Here is a 23,389-nt window from a genome sequence, read left to right as displayed (position 1 = left end):
AAAATTGCCAGGAGATGGATTTGGGTACTTGGTCAGCTCAGGGGTGCAGGCTCCAGATGGCGGCACCTGATGCTGCACCCCTGTCCAGCTGCTGGTACAGACTCCTTTGCACAAACCAAGGTACACACACCCTGTGGGACTCTGATTCCTCCTACAGCTGAGCTCAGACACACGGTCCATCCAGTGTCTGGCTCTGGATGCTTGCCCTTAGTCCTGCACAGTAAAACACACACACACCAAAAAGGGTCTCAGTCAACCCATGGATCCTAAAGTACCATGGGCAGTTGTCTTGAATCCCTTTCCCTTTCAGTAGCCAACTTCTTCCCCTGTCTTCCAGTCCTGTAAACACACCCCAGCTTTCTCACTGCTTCACCTCCTCCCCAGCTGGCCCAGCTTGGTGCTTGCTGGCAGTCACCCAGTGCTTGTAGGCACCTCCTGCACTCCAGCTGCTGGTACCACAGACCACTAGACACACACAGAACCCCTTACCCAAGAAAATAGGTAAAATTTAATAGAAGACATGACAGAAGATGTTCAGCAGGCACAGGGCTCAGACAGGGAAATAAAATGGCCAGCCTGTCTACATGTGACTGGTCCCCTTTATCCACTGACCCCTCTGTTTTCTTTTACTTCTTCCTCTCTACTTCTAAACCACTGCTATCCTTACTTTTATTCCTCACCCAAAAATCTCCTAAGTCTTGTTGCAATGCTAAGGTGCTTGTTCCCTGAATCCTGCAGGTTTCCCAGCCCTGCATACAGTGATGTCCTACCCCAGGCTGCAAGATGCTCCCCAGCTGACCCCCAGTGCTGGGTATCACCAGAGCCAGGGGCTGAGGCTTCCCTGGAAGAGTCTCCAACAGGGTATCTCCACCTGCCCTTGTGCCTCCCTGCTCATGGATGTGTGTGTCTGTGCCTTTGATTGGCTGATGGCCCCTGTGATGAACCCAGGATGAAACAGAAATAAATTTAATCCTGAAAAGTAACTTTTCAGTGGAGCAAACATGCTGGAGCATGTACAGTGTAGTGATGGCAAGTAAAATGTCTGGTTAGTGGCCTTGTGCATATTGGAGCATTTGATGTCTGGGAGAAGATTCGTACACAAATTTAGCTACGATGGGTAATGGCCACTAACTTCCTTACATATTGTTGAGATAAGAACCAGGATACTTTCCCCACTTCTGCTGCCAAATACTTTAGCTTTGATGTGGAAATTACAAGTTTCATTATGTCAGGAAACCTATGGAGAATGTAGTAAAGATACTTCATATAACTGGTAAAATATGCTCTACTACTGGAAAGAGATGATGAAATACTTGACATTTTAAAGTAATATTACGTGACATTAAACATTTTCAGATTACTTCTGTGTTGCAGTTGTGCATTTTAGTGTGGTAAAAATATTTTTAGATTATTTCTTGTACCATAGGTCTTTTCATCACTGCTTACTTAAAGCAAGAGAGCACTGTGACCTCTTTGTGCTTGTTTTAAAGAGGATTATGCGTCAGCATTTTTCTCTAGCTTTATTTTGGCTTTCCTCAGTTCTTTAGTAAAGCTTCTCTCATCTCTGCTCTTATACATTAATAGGTAATCTTGATTTATTATATTTTTTAAATGCTGATCCAATGCATAGAAATTACTTTCAGAGTAACGTTCAAGATTTCATTATTGTATCAGAAATTAGATTGATTGAAGGTGGATGAAAGTGGTGTTTTCCTCTCTCCTTAGATTTAAGTTGAAAAATTTTTTGTGAAAAACTCAAATTCTCTCAAACTGATGCAAAGCAGTTTTTCCTACCAAGAAAGCATGAGAAGTATTTGGAATTGTTTGCTGAATATTGGCTAGGCTTAGACTGGGACTGATGATGATCAGTCAGGCTGCATTAGCTTCTTCTCAGGGTTTACACTGTTAATCCCTATGAACAGCAGTTACATCAATTTTCTTTCCTTGAGCCTGTGTGGAGGAGCAGAAAAACACTGGTTTTGTCTCAGCCATTCAAAAAGTCTTCATTTTCTTTTTCTTTTTCTTGTTTTTTTTTTTTTTTTTTTCCCTGCAGCAAAATTAATTGGGTATGAGGGAGCTGTTCTGCTGTGCTTTCAGCTGTAGAGTACAGAGAACTGTGGCTCCCTTCCCATACATACACTGAAGAGCTTTCCAAGGTTTTAAAAGAAATAGCAAATCCTTCTGCTGCGATAAAAATGCTTGTAAAGCAACTGAGTCATGCATAAAAATCTTGTTCTGTGGAATCCATATTGGTTTATAAATGTACATGCACTTTATGTGTGTGAATATTCCTTATTACTCACTTTTACTATTGGTGCAGTCATTTTCTTCACTTTCTCAGGGCTGCTTCCTCCTGTAGGTGTGAGTACATTCACAGATGAGTAACTGCAGCTTCACTTACACAAGCACAAGCTCAGTGACACCAGTGGGATTGCACCAGTGCTACTGACAGTAGTTTAGCCTTCAGTGCTTGTGCTAGAGTTAACATATAAGGACAAAAGAGCCCAAAAGAATTCATTGATTGTGATTTTTTTTGCATAGACAATGGGGCGAGAGAGAAATGAAAGGAGTATTAACTCTCAAAGCTAAACAGGGGTACTGGTAGAAAATTTTAGGCACAAAAAGGTGAGTCAGAGTATGTTCCCATTGAGAAAATTGTGAGATTAGATTATGTTGGTTGTATATTTATTTATTTGAGGAAATTTGGTACACCTATTATGCCTATGACATGTATTTCATTATATAATGGCTGTATAAACATGTCCTGGATACCAAAGAATGACGTTAATTAGGGCTGTTCTTTCCTGGCCTAAAATTTTGCCAGTTAGTATGCTATTGAATTTTTTCCCCAAAACTGCGAAACATTTATTACTCATGTTTAAATGAATAAAACTTAACCCACATATAATAATTTCTGCCTTTTAAACACTCTTACAGTTACCAGCCTTTAAAATCAAATTATGCAAATTAAACATTATTAAAATTACCTTTTAAGTCCTAATTTAGAAGTACTTCATAATCTCTGTTGATGAAATAAGGTCAGTCAAGCAACAGCTATTTTCCATTTTTATGTATCTTGTGCATGGACTGATGAGTTGCACCAGAAAAATAATTTCTAGAAATGTCTGAGGTGTTCAGATTTTTAGAAAGGTTTGATGGATTTTCTTCTAAATCTGAAATAGAGCAGAGATAGAAGAACCTAACAAACTGAGTGTTTATAACTCATATATTATCATGTCAGCAATGGCAGAAGCACAGAAGAAAACAAGAGGCAAAGTGATTGTGAACTTCTGAAGCTGTATAGTAAATGACCTGAATTGTACAAGAAAGAATGTGATTTTGTGGGAAGAAATTGCTGCATCCAGTTCTCTGAAATGCACTGTTCCAAATTTTTGCACTGATACACGTTCTAATTTTAAGATACAAAAAATGAAGAATTTTTGTAGAATCAGAACTGTTTGGAAGGGACCTTAAAGATCACCTAGTTCCAAGCAGCCTGACATTTTTGTAAGAAATAAATTTTTTAGGATGCTAGTCCTGGGAGTCTAAATTTTCCCCATATAATCAGTGGGCAAGCAGGTTCTTAAACAATTCCATCCAAAGACTGAGACACATGGCATAAATCACCCACCATGATTCCTTTCTCCAGTACCTGTAAAAAAACCCCAAAATCTAGATCACTTCTTCTCTTGGATATCTACCCTTTAGATAGGTAATTTGATGGTATATGAATTTCTTTTAGCATTTGAGAGAAGGTTGTAAGTACCAAAGCTGAACTGTGCACTCTTCTTTTGCTGGTACTCATTTTGTACAAGCTGGAAGTGCTAGCCTAAACAGAATTTACACATAGATGTAATTTTATTTCCATTTACTATGAACCCCACTTGAAATCATGATCTCTGTTTCATCTGCTCCTGCATTAGGCTTATAAAACCAGGAAGTTTGTGTTGAGTCTGCATTAGCTATATCAAGTGATTACACTTAAAATAATGCTTCCATCAGAAGCATCAGAATATAGACGAAGAGGAGGTGAAAGAAAAATTGATGGCTCATTGTGAGCATCATAAAATAGTAAGAATACCTTGCAGAAGGACATCAAAATTTTTATTTTTTTCGTACTGTAGAAAGTGTCAGCTCTGTGGTGAAAGAACAGCTAAAAAGTAAATCTAAATTGTTGCTGAATAGCAAAAAAGATTATGAGGAGTGAGAGCAGTGAGTAGGGGAAACCAGAAAAGAATCCCTTATTCTGACAAGGCCTTCAAACTATGGTCAAGCAGGTGAAGCATTAGTGAAGAGGATCTAGGAAGATGGAGTGTATGAATGGTTTAATAGGGGTCATGGGAGAAGATTATGTTTAAAGTTTAGTTGGAAAATATGAGAAGGTAGAAAACTAATAATGAATAATGCTTTGGATAAAGTGGGATTAGATAAAGCAAGTTTAAATTGATACATGTGTGTGTGTGTGTGCATCTGTTTGTGAGAGGAAGACAGAACATTCTGGGAGATAATAAGAAGGAAGAAAAAAAAACTGAAAGGAATGAAAATCAGAAGGCAGTGGAGGCTGACTTGGAGACATGAGAAGCTGTGATTACAGCTGGGGGATTGTGATTCACAATAGACAAGAAAACATGACTGTTCGAACAAGGTCTGAGAAATGGGGTAGAGTAAAATAAAATTGCAATTTGGGAATCAACCAGAGAAGAGTGACAATGGTTACTTGCTAGGTGGGTGTTTTCAGTTGTTGACCAAGAGCTTTTTTGGATTTGGCTTCTTGGAGCTCTTCTAATTATGTGTTGAGGGTAACATCTTCCCTAAAGGATGTACAGGGACTGGTGGTCAAGTGCTCCCTGGGTATCTCTGGAAAGATTCACAAAGCTTTATTCCTGATAAAGTATAAACTTCTTTGAAAACTGTATGGATTTTTACACTTCATTCTTCACACCACAACATATTACATATTACAATCATATTAAAAGGAAGTTTTAGGTTATGGTAAATTTTGATTCAATAATTTAACATATTCTCCTTGTTTCCTAAAGGAAGCACGGGTGAAAAGAAGGTAACAGGCTTAGTTATGCACCATAATTAAAAATAGATGTGGGATATCTCACATAAATAGTCTGTAAAATGCACTCACTGAGGTATCCAATACTAGCATGAAAAGCTTTCTGACAGCCTTTTTGTGACAGTTTGAAAATGCAAAGTCATCACATTTGAAATCGGAGAAATCAGGAGAGTGTTTTGTGTATGTTTATATGCAGTAAGGAAGGAAACTTCTAGTGATTTTGGAAAGCAATATCAAAAGAACATCAGCAGCTTTCCTTTGATAATTAATAAAGAACCCAAATCTGGAGTTGTCAAAAGGCTAAATAAGGATCACTCTACAGCTTTGGTGACAAAACAGAAATGGTGAAAGGCTATTTAATACTTGTTAGATACCCAAATGGGCTTGCTGTTTCTGAAATGTAGGGTAACATAGTCTAGTGTAAGATGTCCCTTTCCCTGGCAGGGGGTTTGAAAATAGGTATCTGTAAGGTCCCTTCCAACCCAAACCATTCTATGATCCTCTGAGTCTGTGACCATCTTAATTACACAGCCAACTGGAAACTTCTAAAGAATAAATATATCCTCAAGTTACTTTACAACAAGAATTTGGCAATCTTGTACTCTGCTGAGGTTTGGGTGATGAGGCAACTGGTGAAACCATACAGCCAAAGGAATAAATTTTGCATGTTGAATGATAATCAGTACCGGGGTAGCTATCTTCCTATGCATATGATAACAGAAGAAGCAGTCTTCTTTCTTGCAGTTGTCTGAAAAACAATACACAATTACATACGCTTAAAATGAGTTTTGCTTGTAATAAACATCTACAGATGTAGTTTTTAGGCAAAACAATCTCTTCTTGAACATAAGACTAAGCATAAAAAAGCTCTCAAATGGCCATTTTTGATTAGAAAAGATAGGTCCAGGCGTTTTGAAGTATTGCAGTTGTATAAATTGAATGTTTTGAATCTGTTGCCATTATCATAATGCAATTCTATCATTAAAATTCACATGATGAAAAATATATTTCTTACTAAGTGGATGCAGTTACAGTAGGGTAGAAGTATAGCAAGAAAAAATAATGCAATGTTTACTTTTTGAGTGTAAACAAGTCCATCAAATCAAATAATTGCAGAAGTAAAATATCGTTAATAAAATGGCAGAGCATGTGGCAGAAAATGAAAACCCGACAGAATGTTTGTCTGAAAGATTTCAGGAATCTAGCATAATCTGTAGAGCTGATTTTGAGTAAGGGACTACTTCAGCTGCTTATGTCACCCTTAAACTGCCATAAAGTAGAGAAACTTCTGGAAAAGTAAGAGTCTTCTCATAAAGCAACAAACAAACCTGAGTTTGTCAGGTCCTTACTTTGGCATTCTGTCTGCTGGGCTTTATTTCAGATTTTTCACAAAATTGTGTATAAAAACCTCTCTTTACCTGTTTGTTATTTCTCACGCTCCTGAAAGTAAGTTTCACTGAAGATGAGTAGTGCTTTCTTGTTAGAAAAATGCGTGAACTTGAATAGGGATGAGGTCTTTGCCAGGAAAACTCTCTTGAATGGTGGAGTCTAAACAGTTACCTTAGTTTAGATTTCTCTCTCTGGAAGACATTTTCTTGTAAAATGTTTTGGAGAGTTCTCTAGAATAACAGGTGCAGCCCTAAATGAAAGGCAACTGTTACCTTGTCTTTGCAAGGGTATCATTTAAACATCACCTTAATTAAAGCTTGGTAACTTACTCTAGAAGGGCTGTGCATTTGTCATCCTCTGAATCATGAACATATGTGAGGTCAGGAGGCAGAGAACCTTCCTGCCTTGCAGGTGTGTGTTGGCCATGCAGCAGGGGCTCTCAAAATTATCTAAAGATTTCATGCGCATCTGCTGCCATGTAGCACTTTTTCGTTTTGTCCTGGTCAATAGCATCTTTTTTCTTCTGCCAGAAATGCAAGTTCCTGGATGAGACACGTGTTGATTCCAGCCCCTGTGTCCTGAAGAAGGGATGCAGTTGGTTGTGTCCTCCCATGGACCTCATCTCGTGTACCCCTTGCCCGCTCCAGCTGCAGTTCTGTGGCCCCTTACTGTCACAGGTGCTGTTGAGCATCTTTCTCAGAAGAGTGCACATTGGTGTCCCAAATCAGAGACAGAAGCCAAGAGTGGTGTTTCTTGGCTTTTGGAGAAGAGGAAAGATCGAGTTGTTCCTTGTGGATATCCTGACTGGTTGGGCTTGTGGGAGTAGGTGCTGGATATCATGCCGGGCATGTGCTGCCAGTTACAGGTGCAGACAAGCCCAAAAAAGCAATTGAAAAAGCTGCTAAACCAGAGATCCAGCCTTTCAGTGGTGCATAATTAGGAAAGACATATGGCATCCCTTAAGCAGAAATTTCTTACCAGTCTATAGCCAGGAGACATGCAGAGAAAACAGATTTAAGGCAAGTGCTCACCTAACTTCACGCATCGTTTTTAGACTGTTTGTACACAGTGAAAGGAAACCTCCGGGCACAATTCATCTCACCTACCTGAGATTTCTAGCGGAAGATGAAATTAATTAAGACCTTCACGTGCCTGTTCTTACTCACTTGACTATAAAGTTAGATCACTACTTCACATTTCAGCAGTGTAAATGTAAATTTTCCTTCAGATTAAAGATATCTGTCAGGACAAGCTTGCAGTCCTGGAAGCTGAGAAAGAATTTTTCCCAAACAACTAGAAAACGCTGATGATTTCTTTGATTGTGGAGAATACTGAATGAAAATGTTTCTAATTTTTAATAATTATCTAAAGACATGGTGGCTGTGGTAAATTTTGCTTTCTGTTCTTCTGCATTCCGATATAAAAGCAGGATTAGAACAGTCATGCAAAGAGAGATGCAAGAGTAGGTTGCCACTACCTGCAAGAAATGGAAGTTGCAGGTTCAGACAGCTTGTTTAGGTGCTTTGACAGGCCAGAGACTGTCAAGTTAAAATGTACAAAAACAGAGGGTATGTCCATATGCTGCTAAATGAGAGCACCAACAAGCCAGTTCCAGTGCTGGAGCCATGATTCTCTTCCTGCTTAACTGTTGGCTCACTCCTTGGCTATTTGCTTCCAGCAGGCTCCAGACAGAAACAGCCCTAAGCACTGAGACTTGGCTGAAAACTGACTATAATTTAGCAGTGTAGGTGCAGCCAGAGAGTCTAAGTATGAAGTAAAATGGTGCTAGCAATGAGTGGTACTGCATAAAGAATCATTCCACCTGCTTCAGGTGGGTACAGTGTCTTATTAGATTCTTTATGAAATAGCTGCATTGGTTTGCCGAGCAACCAGCAAAACAAACAGGGCAGTGAACGGCAAATGCAGACATGTATGTTTAAATAATAAAAGGAGCTGGATCAAGATCAGCTTTTTAATTCATATCACCCCTGCTGCTATGGAGCCTGATAATGGATCTCTGCTGCAATTAATTTCGATTTGCATTGAAGGCATTTTCAGAATCGCCACTGTGGATGATAATAGAAACCCCTCAGATGGTCATAAGCAAGATACCGTTTGTGTGCAAATACAAATTGAGTATTCAGCTTGTGTTTTCTCCTTTCATCTTTCCACAGAGGTTGCTCACTACTCATATCCCTCTTTTTCCCATTTTGCTGCACTAATGAGTTTTTAATGCAAAGGAAAAGCGATTATAAGCAGTGAAGCAAAGACAGCTTTATAGAGCAAGACTGAGGAATTGAAGACATAGATCAGAGCTATCCACCAACCTAAGATGAAAGAGAAGTTCATGAAAACAGAGACATATAGATAGCTTTGATTTCATTATCATTAGACAAGAAAGGACAAAAAATGGAATAGCTATAAAGATCTTCATACCTAGTAAGTTGCCTATATTAATAAAGGAGTCTATGCAGAAAGCATTAAAGTGATAACATAGGACAGGAAGACATCCTGTAGTAATATTTTTTCGTTCATCTCTGGTGTTAGTGTAATGTGATGTGATTACTCAATTGTAATGAACTAAAAACCCCATATATTATGCACATATTAAATACTGTATTCATTGATGCTGTGTTTTCATGCAATTGTTAAGCATGAGTTGTTTGGACTTTTCTCTCTCTTCACTTTTCAACACAGATTCTGGGGATTGTATTTCTATTACTGATTTCATGGTTTATCAGATCTTTAATTGTAAACAAATTAAATAGTTGGTGGCTTTTAGAGGAAGCTTTTGTTTGGCAGATACATGTACCTTGTTAAAATATTCACAAGAGAAGTACCTAATTACATTTGAAAGGTGCTTGACTAGATAAAGAATGATTTATGTACAGTGTTTTATGATTGCAGTTAGGAATCTAATACAGAAAATTAGCAGTTGGGAGTGGGGAGGAGTGATAAATGTGCTTGTTTTGAGAAATAACAAATTTGTTCCTCCAGGATGAAGTCAATCCCAATGCTTTCCTTCAGTTTAGGTCTTGAAAAATATTTTTTTTCATTAAGTAAAACACTAAAGCAAAGCTGTTTTCCAGGGCATCACAAAAATTAAAACAGCAGAATTAATATATTTTTCTTCTTCTTCTTCTTCTTTTTTTTTTTTTTTTTTTTTTTAAATTAATCAGTGCTTTCTGGCCAAGTCAAAAAATTGCTGACTAGTTGTATAGAAGTGATGCTTTGAAATTCTTCTGATATTTTAATGATAGATACATTTTCATTGCTCTGTAGTTTACTTGCAATGTAGTGAGTCTTTGTAATTTTATCAGACGCTCTACTCTGCCCATTCATAAGAAATGAGAAAAGGAAGAAAGGTATGTTAAGTGAGTTGCCTGGAGGGACAAAAAAAATCCGTGTCAGACTGGAACAAGGTTTTGGAATCCTGTTTAAATCAGTGTCATCTCTTCAGCTGATAGATTTCTTGTCCAGCACAATCCATTTTGGTGCTCTACATTTTGTAGCTTAATTTATTTTGACACTGGGACTCAGCATAGGAATTACATTAACATTCTGTGCCTTTTTGCCATTCAGCTGTCTCTTGCAAAGGTCCTCTGTCATATTTTTGCCCTAGGTTAATACAGTAAACAAGATGTATTTGAGTGTATGTATCAGTGAGTGATCTTCACATAAGTACTGTGAATTTCCTGTCTGTTTTTTTATTGCAGTGTAAATTGGAGCTTGTAAGGCAACGCATACATAATTTTTCTTCCATGTTGAGAATATGAGGAGCAGGTCTTCTGTTTTGACTTGAAACTATTACCTTGGAAATGATTTAAACATTGGCACAAAGTCCAGAGACACACTCTGTCAAATACCTGTCTTGTTATGTTGGTGATTTATATAGACACTACATACTTCTGCTGTTTTCAGTTTATAGGCTTGACTAAGCACCCCCAAGACAAAGGAGAGTTAATTAGTCTATACTTAAGAACTCCTCACTTATATGCTGAAAAGTGTGCTTTGGTAAACTGATGATACTGGAATAGATGTACAGTACGCCCATGAAGTTCCCTTCATAAATGTGGATTTAAGGAATTTTCTGATTTTATTTTCTTTAGGTCAATGGAACAGAAATTGAATATGAATTTGAAGAAATTACTTTGGAAAGGGTAAGTATAATTTATTCTCTTCTACAGGGAATTGTATTCTGTATTAAAAATAATGCAATTAATTATGAAATTAAAAGTGGTTAATAATAAAATTGTTTATATTTTGAATAAAGGGATTGACTGTTTATTCTAAACTATAAAAATGTGAGTGATACAACAGATAAGTCTTCCATGCTATTAAGAAGTTTCAGGTTTAGCTACTTGCATTCAAAATGCTTTTCTTCCCCATAACTCTGTCAGTGCTCAATTGAGTGTTTGGTTATTGTGAAGAGCCCGTATGACTTGATAACTCCCTTCTTAGCTTTTCAACTGGAATTGCAGAATGTTTTCTCTTTAAAAATCTTTGGTTTCCTGGCACATGTGCATGATAGAGGACATGTAGTTTCTACTATAAAAGAAAAATTTCAAAAGGCTTTTTAATATTTAAGTGGCTGCATAAAAAGCAGTAGACCATATATATGCATAAAAGATATGCTTACTCAAAGGCTGAATTACCTGAGCTGCAATCAGGGCTTGCAGTGGAGGCTTTGTTGGTAATGTAACACCAAAACCAAAGTGGAATGTGCTGTGCCATATCTCCCTGGATTTGGTGGTTTTTTCCTTGCATTTTGGTTACGTAGCTGTTGTCTTACAGTGCTGATATTGTTTGACACAGATCAAGGCCGTATGGGCCATGCAGGGTGTGAGAAAGAAAGTCTAAGCTTTGCAATAAGCTTACAAAGGTTTCTAAGGGATGCAAGAATGTCATTGCTGAATTTCTTTAGTGTTCTATCAACATTCTGGGAATATGAAGTTTCTCCATCTTAAAGCACAGTTCAGCTTCTTTCTACATAAAAGGATTGAATGGAAGGCCAGATTTATCAAGATGTGGTTGATGCCGTGTGAACAAATACCTGTAAGGTAGCAAATTACCATTAAATTAGTTACTTAAATGATATAATTCACTGCACTTTTTCTGCATGTTATATTTTTAATTGTCCAGGATAATTTATTCCATAACCATTAAACTTAAAGGGATACAAGTTTATATTCTCATTGATTTGTTCTCTCAGGCAAAATATGAAAGAGCAATATATCTTTTTATCATAGCCATCTTCATAACAGATAACATTTAAGGTTACAGGCACTTCTCATCTACTGTCTCCCAACTTACTTGTGCATCACTAGTTATTCATTGGACTAGAGTTTCCAAAGGTCACTGAGCAGAAAACAGAACACATGCCTCCTGGGTGATATTTTGAAAAGCACTTTATTTTTAACAGAGGTGTAAGTTATCAGTGTACATACTGCAGAACGAATGTGATTTGCACCTCCTGTACCCGTCAGGTGCGGATAATTGGTTATTCACAGTGCAGCGTAATATCAGTTAAAGGCTGAACAACAACAGCAAAAAGAGATAGAGATCTTAATGGACAATGTTTCAGTTGTTTTCCTGATGATGCTGGATCTGAGGCTTCTGATTACTACTGCTTGAAATGATCTGTCACATGTATCAGTGTTTTGTCTCAAAGGCAGGGTACTGTGTCTGCTGGTTTTTGTGTGAGATACAAAACACAAGTGATTGCCCTTAAATAGCTGTCATTTATGTCAGACTAAAAGCGTTTTCAGAAAAAAAGACATTCTCCATGTTGATTACCCATTTTCTTCCACAAAACTGCTTTTAGAAATTAGAGAGAAATCATCTCTCTGTATTTAATGGCAAAGCTGCAAAATAGATTAAGATTGCTGCCGTTGAGAGAGAAAAATGTAGTTTTCCCATATCAAACAGCTGCTAATAAACGTTAAATTTTGGTCCAGTTATTCAAGTCACAGAATTCTGCATCCCCAAAACCATCAAAGATTTTCTTCATGAAATTTAAACACATTTTGAAGCGGTCACTATAATGGAAAGATTTTAAAATGTTAAGAAAAAAAAAAGAAGAAGGTTGAAGGTATTAGGGAAAAAGCACTCTTACTTGCCTTTATTTTAATAATAGAATGAAAGGAAAGGTGGTAAGGGACTGATTACTTCAGAGCACCTCCCAGTCTCTATATATACTATTACTTTAATTATTAGGAGGTCACCTTCATACATTTGTGGGACCTAATCCTGAAGAGAGTTACTGGCTTTGGTATGAACCTTGACCCAGGGTGAAGAGATGTCCCCATCTCTTGGGGTAAAATAAGACTACTGTGTGCATGTTGGCAGAAGGTGTCCAGTGTGGAGCTGGAGAGCAGATCAGCAGGGTCCCAAAAATGCCAAGAAAAAACGGTGCCAATGGTCTGGTGGGAAGGACAGTGGAGGGCTTGCTGAGCATCCCCCAAGCTGCCCAAGACCACACTGGGTATACCAGGAAGTTAACTGCAAGGTTACAGGGGACTTTTGAGTGAAGCTTTTCTAATTATTTTTTTTTCTCTTTGAAATAATGTTATCCTGTTGTTTCTGTTTAACATATTGTGCCCTAGTTTGCAGTTAAAAAATACTTGGGGATTTCAGATTAAAAGGCTTCCATGAGGTTTGACACAGATTATTAATTTGAGGCAGATCCACCTTAAATCTGTGATCAGTGCTGCTTCCAGGAGTTAAAGAAGTTGTAAGTACATCCCTGTCAGCCCTCTCTTAAGTGGATACTCTTATCCTTTTACTCTTCAGTTGTGCCAGCCACTTACCAGGTACCTTCATCAATGTCTGAGCTCACTGTTAAATCATTTAGAGCTCTCAGAAGAGCACACTTGAATAACAGTTACAGAGTTAAGAGAAATCAAACAAATTCTAATTCTCTTACATGGGGAAAAAAAAACCAAAACAGCTAGTTTAAATTCCTTTACATACCTCAGAGAATATGTGAGATTCTCTGCTAATTTACCAGCATAAAATACAGATCTGGGTATAGACTACAACTTTGAGATTCATAAAAAAAACTACAATGCTCAAATGCACAGAAAGACAAAATTCTTGAAAGTAAAATATTACTTTGCTCTATCTTGAATATGAAATACATTTTAATAGGGAAACTACATAAAATAATTCGTATTAGTTCAGCAATGTTAGTCTTCCATTACTGAAGGACTTGAAAAAAACCATACCCAGCACTATCAAGAGACTGCATTGCATTTGTAAATCAAGTGGTCAGCATAAGATATGATCAAATAGCCTCTGGTACAAAGCCTAACCAGCTTTCCTAAGCTGGGGGAAAGTTTTAATTGATTGACTCCTTGGTATAAGTGCTATACTTGGAGACAGATGTTGAAGAGAGTATTTTAATAGAAGTTGGAATATCAGGCAATATGAATACTTACCCTGAAGAAAAGTTAAGGGAGACAGTGGGTCACTTAATGATTCATATTGTATTCATGCTGAGTTCAACATCTGAGTTAGATCTCAGAACCTTTTTGCTCGTCTAACCTTGCCTGCTTTTTAGATGTTGGACAAAAAGGACATTCATGATTAGAAGAGCTGTTTTCAGCAGTTACTTTTCATGTTCAGTATGTATTTCCATTTTGCATCTGCATAAAAGAAGAATGATACTTGTTTTTGTGGAATAGACTGTTTGGAAAAATAAAATTCTGTCAACACTGGAGTTAAAGACATCTAGTTCTCAGTGCATTTGTAGCCTGAGATTGACTGACCTTGGTCAGCCAATCTGAACAGGTTGAGCTCTGACTGAGAATTTTCCCAAGGCTGAGACATGCATGAGGGGTCTCCATTTCTTTTTCTTTTATACTCCTGTGAATTTTCTGGCCTATTACAATTCAGGTTACACTCGGAATGTCCCTGTCTTTTAATTAACCATATAGTTTTACAAAGTTTTTAGAAACCTGTTGTATTATTTCCTCCTCACTTTTTAGATTTCATTGCAGTTGCTGATATCTTACTACAGCTGAAAGAGAGACAGGTATAAATGCTCACATAGCATAAGCGTTTCCTTAGAAAATCAGGTTAAATGTATTCACAGAATCATATTCCAAAAGAGTAAATTTTCAGTGATGATTTATCATCTTGGAATGTGCTAACTCTGATAAATTTAATTTTATATCTACCACAGGCTCTGTTCAGTGAAGAAACTAAATAGTCTACTCTGTCTCATCTTTCCTTTGACTTGATAGCTCAGTGACATCAAGCCACCACCATGAGAAGATTTAATTTTTCTACTTGGAGGTTATGGTTCTCTAAAAGATTTGGTTTCTACATTTCACCAAATTGAAGAACTTACTCAAATCTTAACGAGAAAGTCTAAAACTAGTCATAGGTGACCTTAGATTAGCTCAGTTGGTTAGAATGTGCTTCTAAAAACACCAACACCAAAGGTTGTGTGCTCAGTCCCTGTATGAACCATTCACCTGAGAACGGGGCTCAATGATCCTTGGAGGTCCCTTCCAACTCACAGTATTGTGTGTGAACTTACGGCTTAATGGCTAAAATTTAAAAAATTTATAAAAGGAAAAAAATTAAAAATGTAAATTTTAAAAATTTAAAAAAGGAAGCAGTGAAAAAAGAAATCCCGTTACATTTCAGGAAAAAAAATATTGCAGGCCTCAGCTCTTAATTACTTTGATACTAGTAAACCTAAGAAATTATCACTACTGTGTTATTACTCATTCTTTTTTCATCACTAATTTTCTATGTGAACATGTAGAAGTTTTCAAAGATGTGAACAGCTGCATTCTACTGAACACTGAAGAACAGTGAGAATAGATTGTATCGAATGACACAAGTATTTTAATTTGACTTGATGTCTTATTCTTTTATACCCATCTATATATCTTGGTTTTGTAGAGATCACAGAACTCTAGAAGAGTTTGGGTTGGAAGGGAACTTTAAAGGCCATCTAGTCCAAGCCCCCTGCAATGAGCAGAGACAGCTTCCCCTAGATCAGGTTGCTCAGAACCCCATCCAACAGTGTCTTGAATGTTTCTAGGGATGAGGCATCCAAAGTTTTTCTGGGGCAGTCTCCTCTAATATTTCACAACGCTCATTGTAAAAAATGGCTTCTTTAGACGTAGGCTAAATCTACTTTCTTTTGGTTTAAAACCCTTGTCCTACATCTACAGGCCCTGTTAAAAAGAAGTCTCTCCACATCTTTCTTGTAAGCCCCCTTTAGGTACTGAAAGAAGCTGCATTAAGATCTCCACGGAGCCTTCTCTTACCCAGGCAGAACAACTCCAGCTTTCTTAGCCTGTTTTCACAGGAAAGGTGCTTCCTGATCACCTTTATGGTCTCCTCTGCATTCAGCAGATCCACATCCTTCTTATGTTGGAGTCCCAGAGCTGGATGCAGCACTCCAGGTGGGGTCTCACCAGAGCAGAGTAGAGGGGTAGAATCCCCTCTCTTGATTATTGGCCACGCTGCTTTGAAAGCAGTCCAGGATACACTCAGGATATGTCCAGCTTCTCACCATTCAAGATAGCTTTGCTTATATGTCTGGGAACAAAGTTTTTCTCTATTAGTCAGTAGTGACTCATCTTTTTGCCTTTTTTTAAGGTCTAAGACAGCAGTTCATGCACCAATATGCTTTGACCTCTCAGGACTGAGACTGTAGGACACCACAGTGCCAGGAAAGTCCTCCTTTAATTGTTTCAGAAATAACAGAGTGGAAGGGAGTGGTCAAGAAATGGCCACTAGGAAAAAGGTATTTTCAAAGTTGAAGAGTGTATGCCATAGATGCCTTTTGAGAGTCAAGAGTGCAAAAATCAATATCCAACCATCAGCAGCCACAATGGAGTAGTCTAGCATCTTCCAACAGGAGAAAGTAAATCTTTCAGTGTCCCTCAGGTACCTGATGAGCTCCACCAAACTCAGAGTTGCTCTGTGTTTATTTTTGCAGAACTGTAAATGATTTCATCACGGTTGAAAGCTTTCTCTGTGCCCTTAGTACATTTCTTCTTTGATAGGCTTTGCCTGCTTGCTTCTTAGGTGGTAGTTACTCTTGCAGCCTCAGACTGAAATAAGTTTTAATTCACAAACAGAATCCTTCTTATTGACTAGTTTTACCACATTCATAGTAGAACAGAGACCTATAGGTGTTTATTGCTAGAAAGCTTACCCACAGGATTCTTTTTTTCTTGAAGGGGCCTACAAGAAGAGGCAGAAGTGTTTACTTATGGTACTGAGTTATCAGCAAAAAGAAAATTAAATTCCCATCTTTTTCATACTTGTTCAAACAGTTTTAAATACTAATCTGTTGTGTGTCCATATAGAGTCTCCATAGTGTATTTCTCTGTGTATATATAAAACAAAGTTCTGTGAAATAAGAAATTAAGAAAGATCCTTGAAAATACGTGTGTAGTGCATACAATCCCTATGCAGGAAATTCTGTTCTGCATTTTAATTCTGATCACAATTTAGAGTTGAGACTAATGATCAGTTGTGTCAGTGGCTGTTGCTCACCTTCAGGGAGGTTTGTAAGTACTGGAAAGGCTCTGGCACCTGAATGCAATGGCTGAAGCAAGGTCTGTGTTCTCCTTTCACCTCTTGTGTCCTACCAGGTCTTGCCTTGACCTGAGGCTGTGCTGGAGTGATCAGTGAAAGAAACTAAAGGGGTCTGGTGTCAAGTCCTGCTAATGGGACATTGAAATACCAGGTCAACATTTTCCTAAACAACTGCAGAATTTGGCTACTTTAGTTCAGTGACCTAAATTAAGATTCTTTGGAAGAGTCTGTTTTGTTTTTTTTATTTTCTTTCACCTCAGAGCAGCCATAATTTGGAACCCAAAATATAATTAATCATTGGAAAACTTTGTTCTTATTCTGTCAGGGAGTCATTATGCTGAAACTATTCCTGGTTATAGAGCTGTACTACATGTCTTGTGGGGGCCTGTTCCACCACTGTGTGGTACAGGTACAAAGCGTGCCAGTCCAGAGTGTGCATGGAAAAGCAGAAGAGCTGGGAGAGGATGGGCCCTACCTTTTGAGAAACAGAGGCTCCTGCCTAATGTTCTTAGCTGTCATCCTCCACATTCAGTGTCTGGGACTGGAAATCAATAAGCCCACATAACTGTCTTACTGAAGATTACTGGAAATGAAGACTAAGAGAAGTGAAGGAACAGCTCTTAGATGTTATACCCCTCTTAGAGGTGGGAACAAACTATTTTTACTTATTATTATTGCTGTTAGCAATTACATGGCTAGGGAGCATGACAAAATAGAACTGCTGCAGCACTGATAGTATCCTGGAAACAGTGACAGGACTAGGAGAACTGGTCTTAACTCCAGAGAGTGATATCTGGAGTGCTTCAGAATACATGCTGTCAGAAGAATTTGAGTTACATAGGGAAAATGCTAAGAAAGCCAGTGGCTTTCCCTTGAACCTTTGTTTGTAGGATTTGCCCTATATTTCATAATTGCTAGAGCTGTGCAGAGGGTACATCCTTTCCCTGCTGTGTAGTGGCAGCACTTCTCATCCCAGTAGGCATGTCAGGAAATCTGCAAAGCCGTGAAAGGGGAGACAAAGGAGAGGAAAAGGCTGTAAGTGAATAGGGAAAAAAAACCTATTACACTGTACTTAGGAAAAGAAGCTGAAATAACATTATAGATTTAGCTCCCTCTGGTTGCCTATCAAAGAAATTGTTATTTTCATATTATTTTCTTAGAATTCTGCTTCTGAATCTAAATGTCTGAAAAACACTTCATGGATGCTTGCTTGGATAAATCAGAATGGTGTATTTCTTTGAATGTATCACTGAAATGCCATTTAAACTCCTTTAAGGGCATTTTTTCAGTGAAGGATGTCTCCACCCATGCATGTGTGGTAGCTTTATATTTCAAAGTAAAGAAATACATAGCTTGGATTTACACCTGATGTCTCAAGCTTTCCAAGACAAAAACTAATTGCATTACTATGGGTTAATTAGGCTTTTATTCATTTGTATGTGTAATTTTGAATGTTTATGTATTCACTGATTCATACAGTAATTTCTGGGTATTTCTTCTGGGATTCACAGTTTCTTTCAATGAGTCCTCAGGTCCAGGGAAGATTAGGATACCTTTTTTTGTTAAATCAGAAACTTTAAATAACTGAATGTTTTCTTACAAAAGCTCATTATGACATTTTGCTTTCAAAATAATTTTAAGCTTTGACAAATGCCCAACCAGAGAAAGAAAACTGGAGGTTGTTTGCTATATATATTTTTTTTAATGTAGTAAGAGTCACTTGACACACTGTGAAGAACTGTTTTGTTCCCAGAGGAGTAAATTTCATTCTCCAATATATTGAATCACAAGCCTGAAGTTACTTAAACTCTCTGCATTGAAAACTCATAGGGAACTTGTTCAGGGAGAGCACATCAGTTGAAAATAAAGACACTAGAAAGAAGACACTAATACAATACTACAAAGTGTTCTCCAAGTGACAGAAATAAATAAATGACAGACAAAATAAATCAACTGCAGGGAAAAAATGCATATATTCCATATTAAAACTGAAGAAAAGTTGAAGAGTTAATCATCATTTATGTAAGAGTTCAAAATCTACCTTTGTGAGTATAGGAAAAAAAACATTATTCATGTTTATCTCTATTTGAATCTTATACCTTTAACTGTGCCAAGATCACCAAGACCTTGAGTTACCTATTATTTGAAAAGGTACTTCATGCAAATCATAGCTGCCTTGAGGCAATGTTCTGCTGCTGGTTCTTTTAAGTTATTATTATTATATTGACATTTTATTTTTCAGGTAATATCACCCATTTATTGCTTTTGTCTGATTTCCCAACTCACTCACTTTCAACATACAGTTTTCAGGGAGTAATTCAGCTGCTTTTTTGTATTATTTATAACTTTACATGAAAATTGCCTTTACTTCAGATGAACCTATTTAAGATGTGGCCTTTCAGTCTGTTTGTTATCTGTAGTTTGTTATCTCACTTCTGTTTGGTGTTTGGAAAGTGAGGGTTTAATATAGGCAGTTTGTGAAGCTGCTTGACTGTGAAGTCAAATCTGCAGAATACTGAAGTTTCTGAAAGGAATACTTAAGTGTGCAGTAGATAATAATTAGTCTGAGGGAAAAAAAGCTTTGTACAATGAAACAGGGCTGCCTTTGGTGCTGTATTCTCATCCTCCAGTCTGATAGAGGAGATTTTTCTCCCTCCAGCTTAATTTTTTCCGGAAATAATTTTGCAGGTGCTTAAACCAGATTTAGGGGTGTTCTCAGTGCTTGGATTGTGCCCCAGTTTTCAGGAAGTGCAAACAAATATTCGTTATGCTTCACACAGTTTGACTTACCCAAACTGGCATAAACTGGCATGTTGGAACAGTCTGACCAGGAAAACAGTGGAGGCACCATCCCTGAAAATGTTCGTGTGTGGTCCTTCAAAGTATAGTTCAGTGGGAATGGTGGTATTCAGTCAAAGGTTGGACTTGCCAATCTTGGAGGTCTTTTCCAACCTTCATGACTTGATGATTCTGTGAAAAAGCCTGCTAAGAGAGCTCAATCTAAGTGTCCCACCCTGTGGTACGCCACATCAATCAGCACTAGTCGCTAATGAGGAGAGCTGCAAGTCTGACTTCCCAATAAACATTACAGTTCTTAACAGAATTTTCTGGAGCACTTGTGGGAGCATATATATAGACTAAAAATCAGCTTTATGTGTGTCTGAAAAGCTGTCTTTTCCAAGAAAGTATGTAGGAATCTTTTTGCAAAAAGACTGACAAAGCAGTGCAGGAAAAAAAAAAAAAAAAAAAAGAGCTACAAAACATTTGTTTGACTCAGTTTTGCAGCTGTCATTGCCAAATAGCACGTAGATTTAAAATATGTACATTAAAGTAAATGGGGAATATGAACCTCAGTTTACCAGTAGAAAATGACTCATTCTGGAAATGATAATAATCACCTTGCAGCAAAGATGGTCATTTTCAAGCCAGGACTTTAAAAAAGGCATCTTTGAGGTATTGCATTTGTCTCTTAGGAAAAATAATGTTTTTCATTGCAGAAAATTGCTTTTCATTTTTGTTATAATTTAGAATCAGTTGTAATGCATAAATTAGGGCTTCACAACCTTGAGAAATCAGTATGCCATTTTGGTAGGGAAAGATATTGCAAAGATGTAGAAGAATAAGGGAAAAAAATTGCTGGATTACCCAGACTGAATTCCCCCACTGCCATTGCTGTGCACCTTAACACATTATCCCATTAAAAAAATTCAGATTTGTTCTTTGCAATTGTTTCCTGTTCATAAGTGTTTGTATTTGATGCAGTCACCAGATCATTTGTCTTCAACTCAGAGCTACCACTTACAGCTTATCTTTGGCTCTATGAAGGGAAGAAAAGCTTTTCCTTGTCATAAGAGGAATCTGACATCCATTTTTGCGAAGTAGTTCTGCAGGAGCAATGGCCCACTTTGTAGCATGTGAAAGTTCTTGGAAATTGTATAATACAGACTGTTCCACCTCAATTTTTTCCCTGTGTTTAAAACTGAAACCAGATGTCAAATGGATAAGGTAACTCCAGGTATGCGAAGCAATAAGTAGACGAAAAGCAATTGCATGCTGCTTATGCATGTTTTATATTGCAAGATACTGCTTCATGCTAAGAATTTGACCTAGCTGGTGAGAATCAAGCATGGCTTGAAAGTCACCTTATGCAACTTAATGTGATATATGAATTCTGACTGAATTCTATGCATAGTTTATTTTTTGAGTGCATTTAAATTTTGCAGAGTTTATGTTGGTCCACATTTCCTGTACCTCACTTGCAAAGGAGAAGAGAGCTGCTGGTAGCAATGTAATACAAAGATGGCCATTAACAGAGGTTACACTGTACAGGAAAAAACCCCAACCAATCAACCAACCAACCAAACAAAACCCTGCCCCACCCCCAAAACAAACCACAGAAATAAATTCTGGGCTTGTAATTTTAATCTTTGCTAATACTGAATAGTGTTTTAAAGTGAAAATATTTGTCTTAACTGTGAGGAGGATGATCATGCACTTTGTGTTTCCGTTGTATTTTATGATGGGGGAAATGTTGAAGCACAGGAAAGCAGGCCAACTGTAAAAAGAGAATGAAAACACGCATGTCTTAGGATCTGTATTCTAGTAGCATACTTTTTGAAGTCCACTTTGAAAAGTGCACATTGAAGAGTACCTATTCCATTATTATCAAGGACCTTAATATGACTGCAAAATTTACATATGTTTAGGAAATATGAGAAAGAAAATAGCATTTTGATACTCTTCTAATGTCCCTTGAATTTTTAAGATGGCTAAAATATGTGCACTTACTACTTGTCCATCCAATACTTATTTAGGAATGATAATAAATATTTGAAAAATAGATATTTTTATTACATTTCCAAAGCAGAAGTAAGACTGCATTACGCAGTGTATTTTTACATATTTTTTGTCAAAAACCATATAATTAAAGCACTGAATATTGAAATCTTAGTTGGATTTTTAAGCAAGGAGAAATGCTATACCTATGCAACTTAAATTAAATGAATATGTGTAGAGATTTCATATTAAACATTGTCATGGGAAATCTAGAGATCTATTGTTATAATTCAAGTGGGAGGAAGGTCTTTCTGGAGGGAAGCTTAGAAAGTGAATTTTTGGCTTTTTCAGGTGTACTTGTTATAATTTGGTTTAGGAAGAAATGAGTGAGTTAAGATTTTGTGTGTGTGTGTGTGTAGACCTAAAAAAGAAATATGTGACTACTACATAGACCTAAAGTAACAAAGGCCATTAAAAATCAATGTCTCCCCTGGTTTTCCACCTCCAAACAATGCCATTGCTCATTTCTCCCAGAAGCAGAGAAATACCCATCAAAACAGGCTGAGAAATACCATGATCTTCCTGAAACTTGAGCACTATTTTAATTATGTGGAAGGAAATCAGGGGAATTGAGATACAGCAAGGACCCAGTCTAATGCAACTGTGTAGGAATAAATAACAGAACTATCCTTAGTTATGAGAATGAGCTAGGCCTTGATTTTCAAACCTGATTTCTAAAGGAGTTAGCTGAACAGCATCTGCACCTGTTGTGCTGAGTTTTCAAAAGATACTTGAGTACTGAAGAAATTTGAACATATTGAGAGAAAGCTAACGCACAGGTGATGTTTAAAAAGGGTAAATGGTGAGTGATTGGTCACAGAGTCTGTGTAGGTTGGAGGAAAAGGACTGCAAGGCTGTTCTGGGTAAAACACTCGTATTTTACACTGGCTGAGTCTGAAGTCATGTGTCAAGAAAGAAAATGCAGGCTGTATATGAAATCAAGGACTCTCAAAAGCAATGAAACTGAAAAGAAGTCCTGGGCCTTCCTGGCTGTTCATCAGCCAAACACGGATTTTTAGTCCAAAGGTCTGGTGAAGACCTACTGTGCATAATAACTGAGAGCTGTAGAATGGAACAGGTTTTGGGGTGTGGAAAACAACAGAAATTGGCAGCTGATGTGTAAAACTTCTGGAATTTTTTTCTTAATTCTACCTGAAAAGGACACTGATAACTGAAGTGTCTTTGGGGGAGACCTTGAGAGTTATTGTGACCTTTGAAAACACGGTGAGAGACACAGGTACCTTCATAAATTTATTTTCTTGGGGGAGGAAATTAAGAGGTGACTTGGTCAGAGAAAACATACATTTAAAAGAGAAATAACCTTTAAGAGAATGTTCTTTATCCTATGTGGAAGGCAGGATAGACAGGAGCTGATGGTTTGATGCTGAATTTAGACCTGTTGAGACTGGACACAAATATGTTAATAGGTCAGCAATGGCAAGGGAGCAGGACTGGATGAAAGCTTTAGGAAAGGCAGCTGATAAAAAAGGGCAGAAAAAGAGCATATTAAAAGTACTAAGAAGGAATGAA

The 23,389-nt window shown here is 37.5% G+C and overlaps 1 protein-coding gene across 38 annotated transcripts in view; it reads left to right on the top strand.

Moving 5' to 3' along the window:
• DLG2 (discs large MAGUK scaffold protein 2) overlaps window positions 1–23,389 on the top strand; it is a 986,702-nt gene that overhangs the window by 611,351 nt on the left and 351,962 nt on the right. For all 38 annotated transcript variants that reach the window (XM_086882226.1, XM_086882222.1, XM_086882228.1 and 35 more), the window contains one exon: window positions 10,564–10,614. In XM_086882226.1, coding sequence (XP_086738352.1) covers window positions 10,564–10,614 — 51 coding nt within the window. The remainder of the gene's footprint in view (window positions 1–10,563; window positions 10,615–23,389) is intronic.

Source organism: Cyanistes caeruleus, chromosome 3 (assembly GCF_971803275.1).
Source record: "Cyanistes caeruleus chromosome 3, bCyaCae1.hap1.1, whole genome shotgun sequence".
Lineage (NCBI taxonomy): Eukaryota > Metazoa > Chordata > Aves > Passeriformes > Paridae > Cyanistes > Cyanistes caeruleus.
This window is presented reverse-complemented; position numbering and strand designations above follow the sequence as displayed.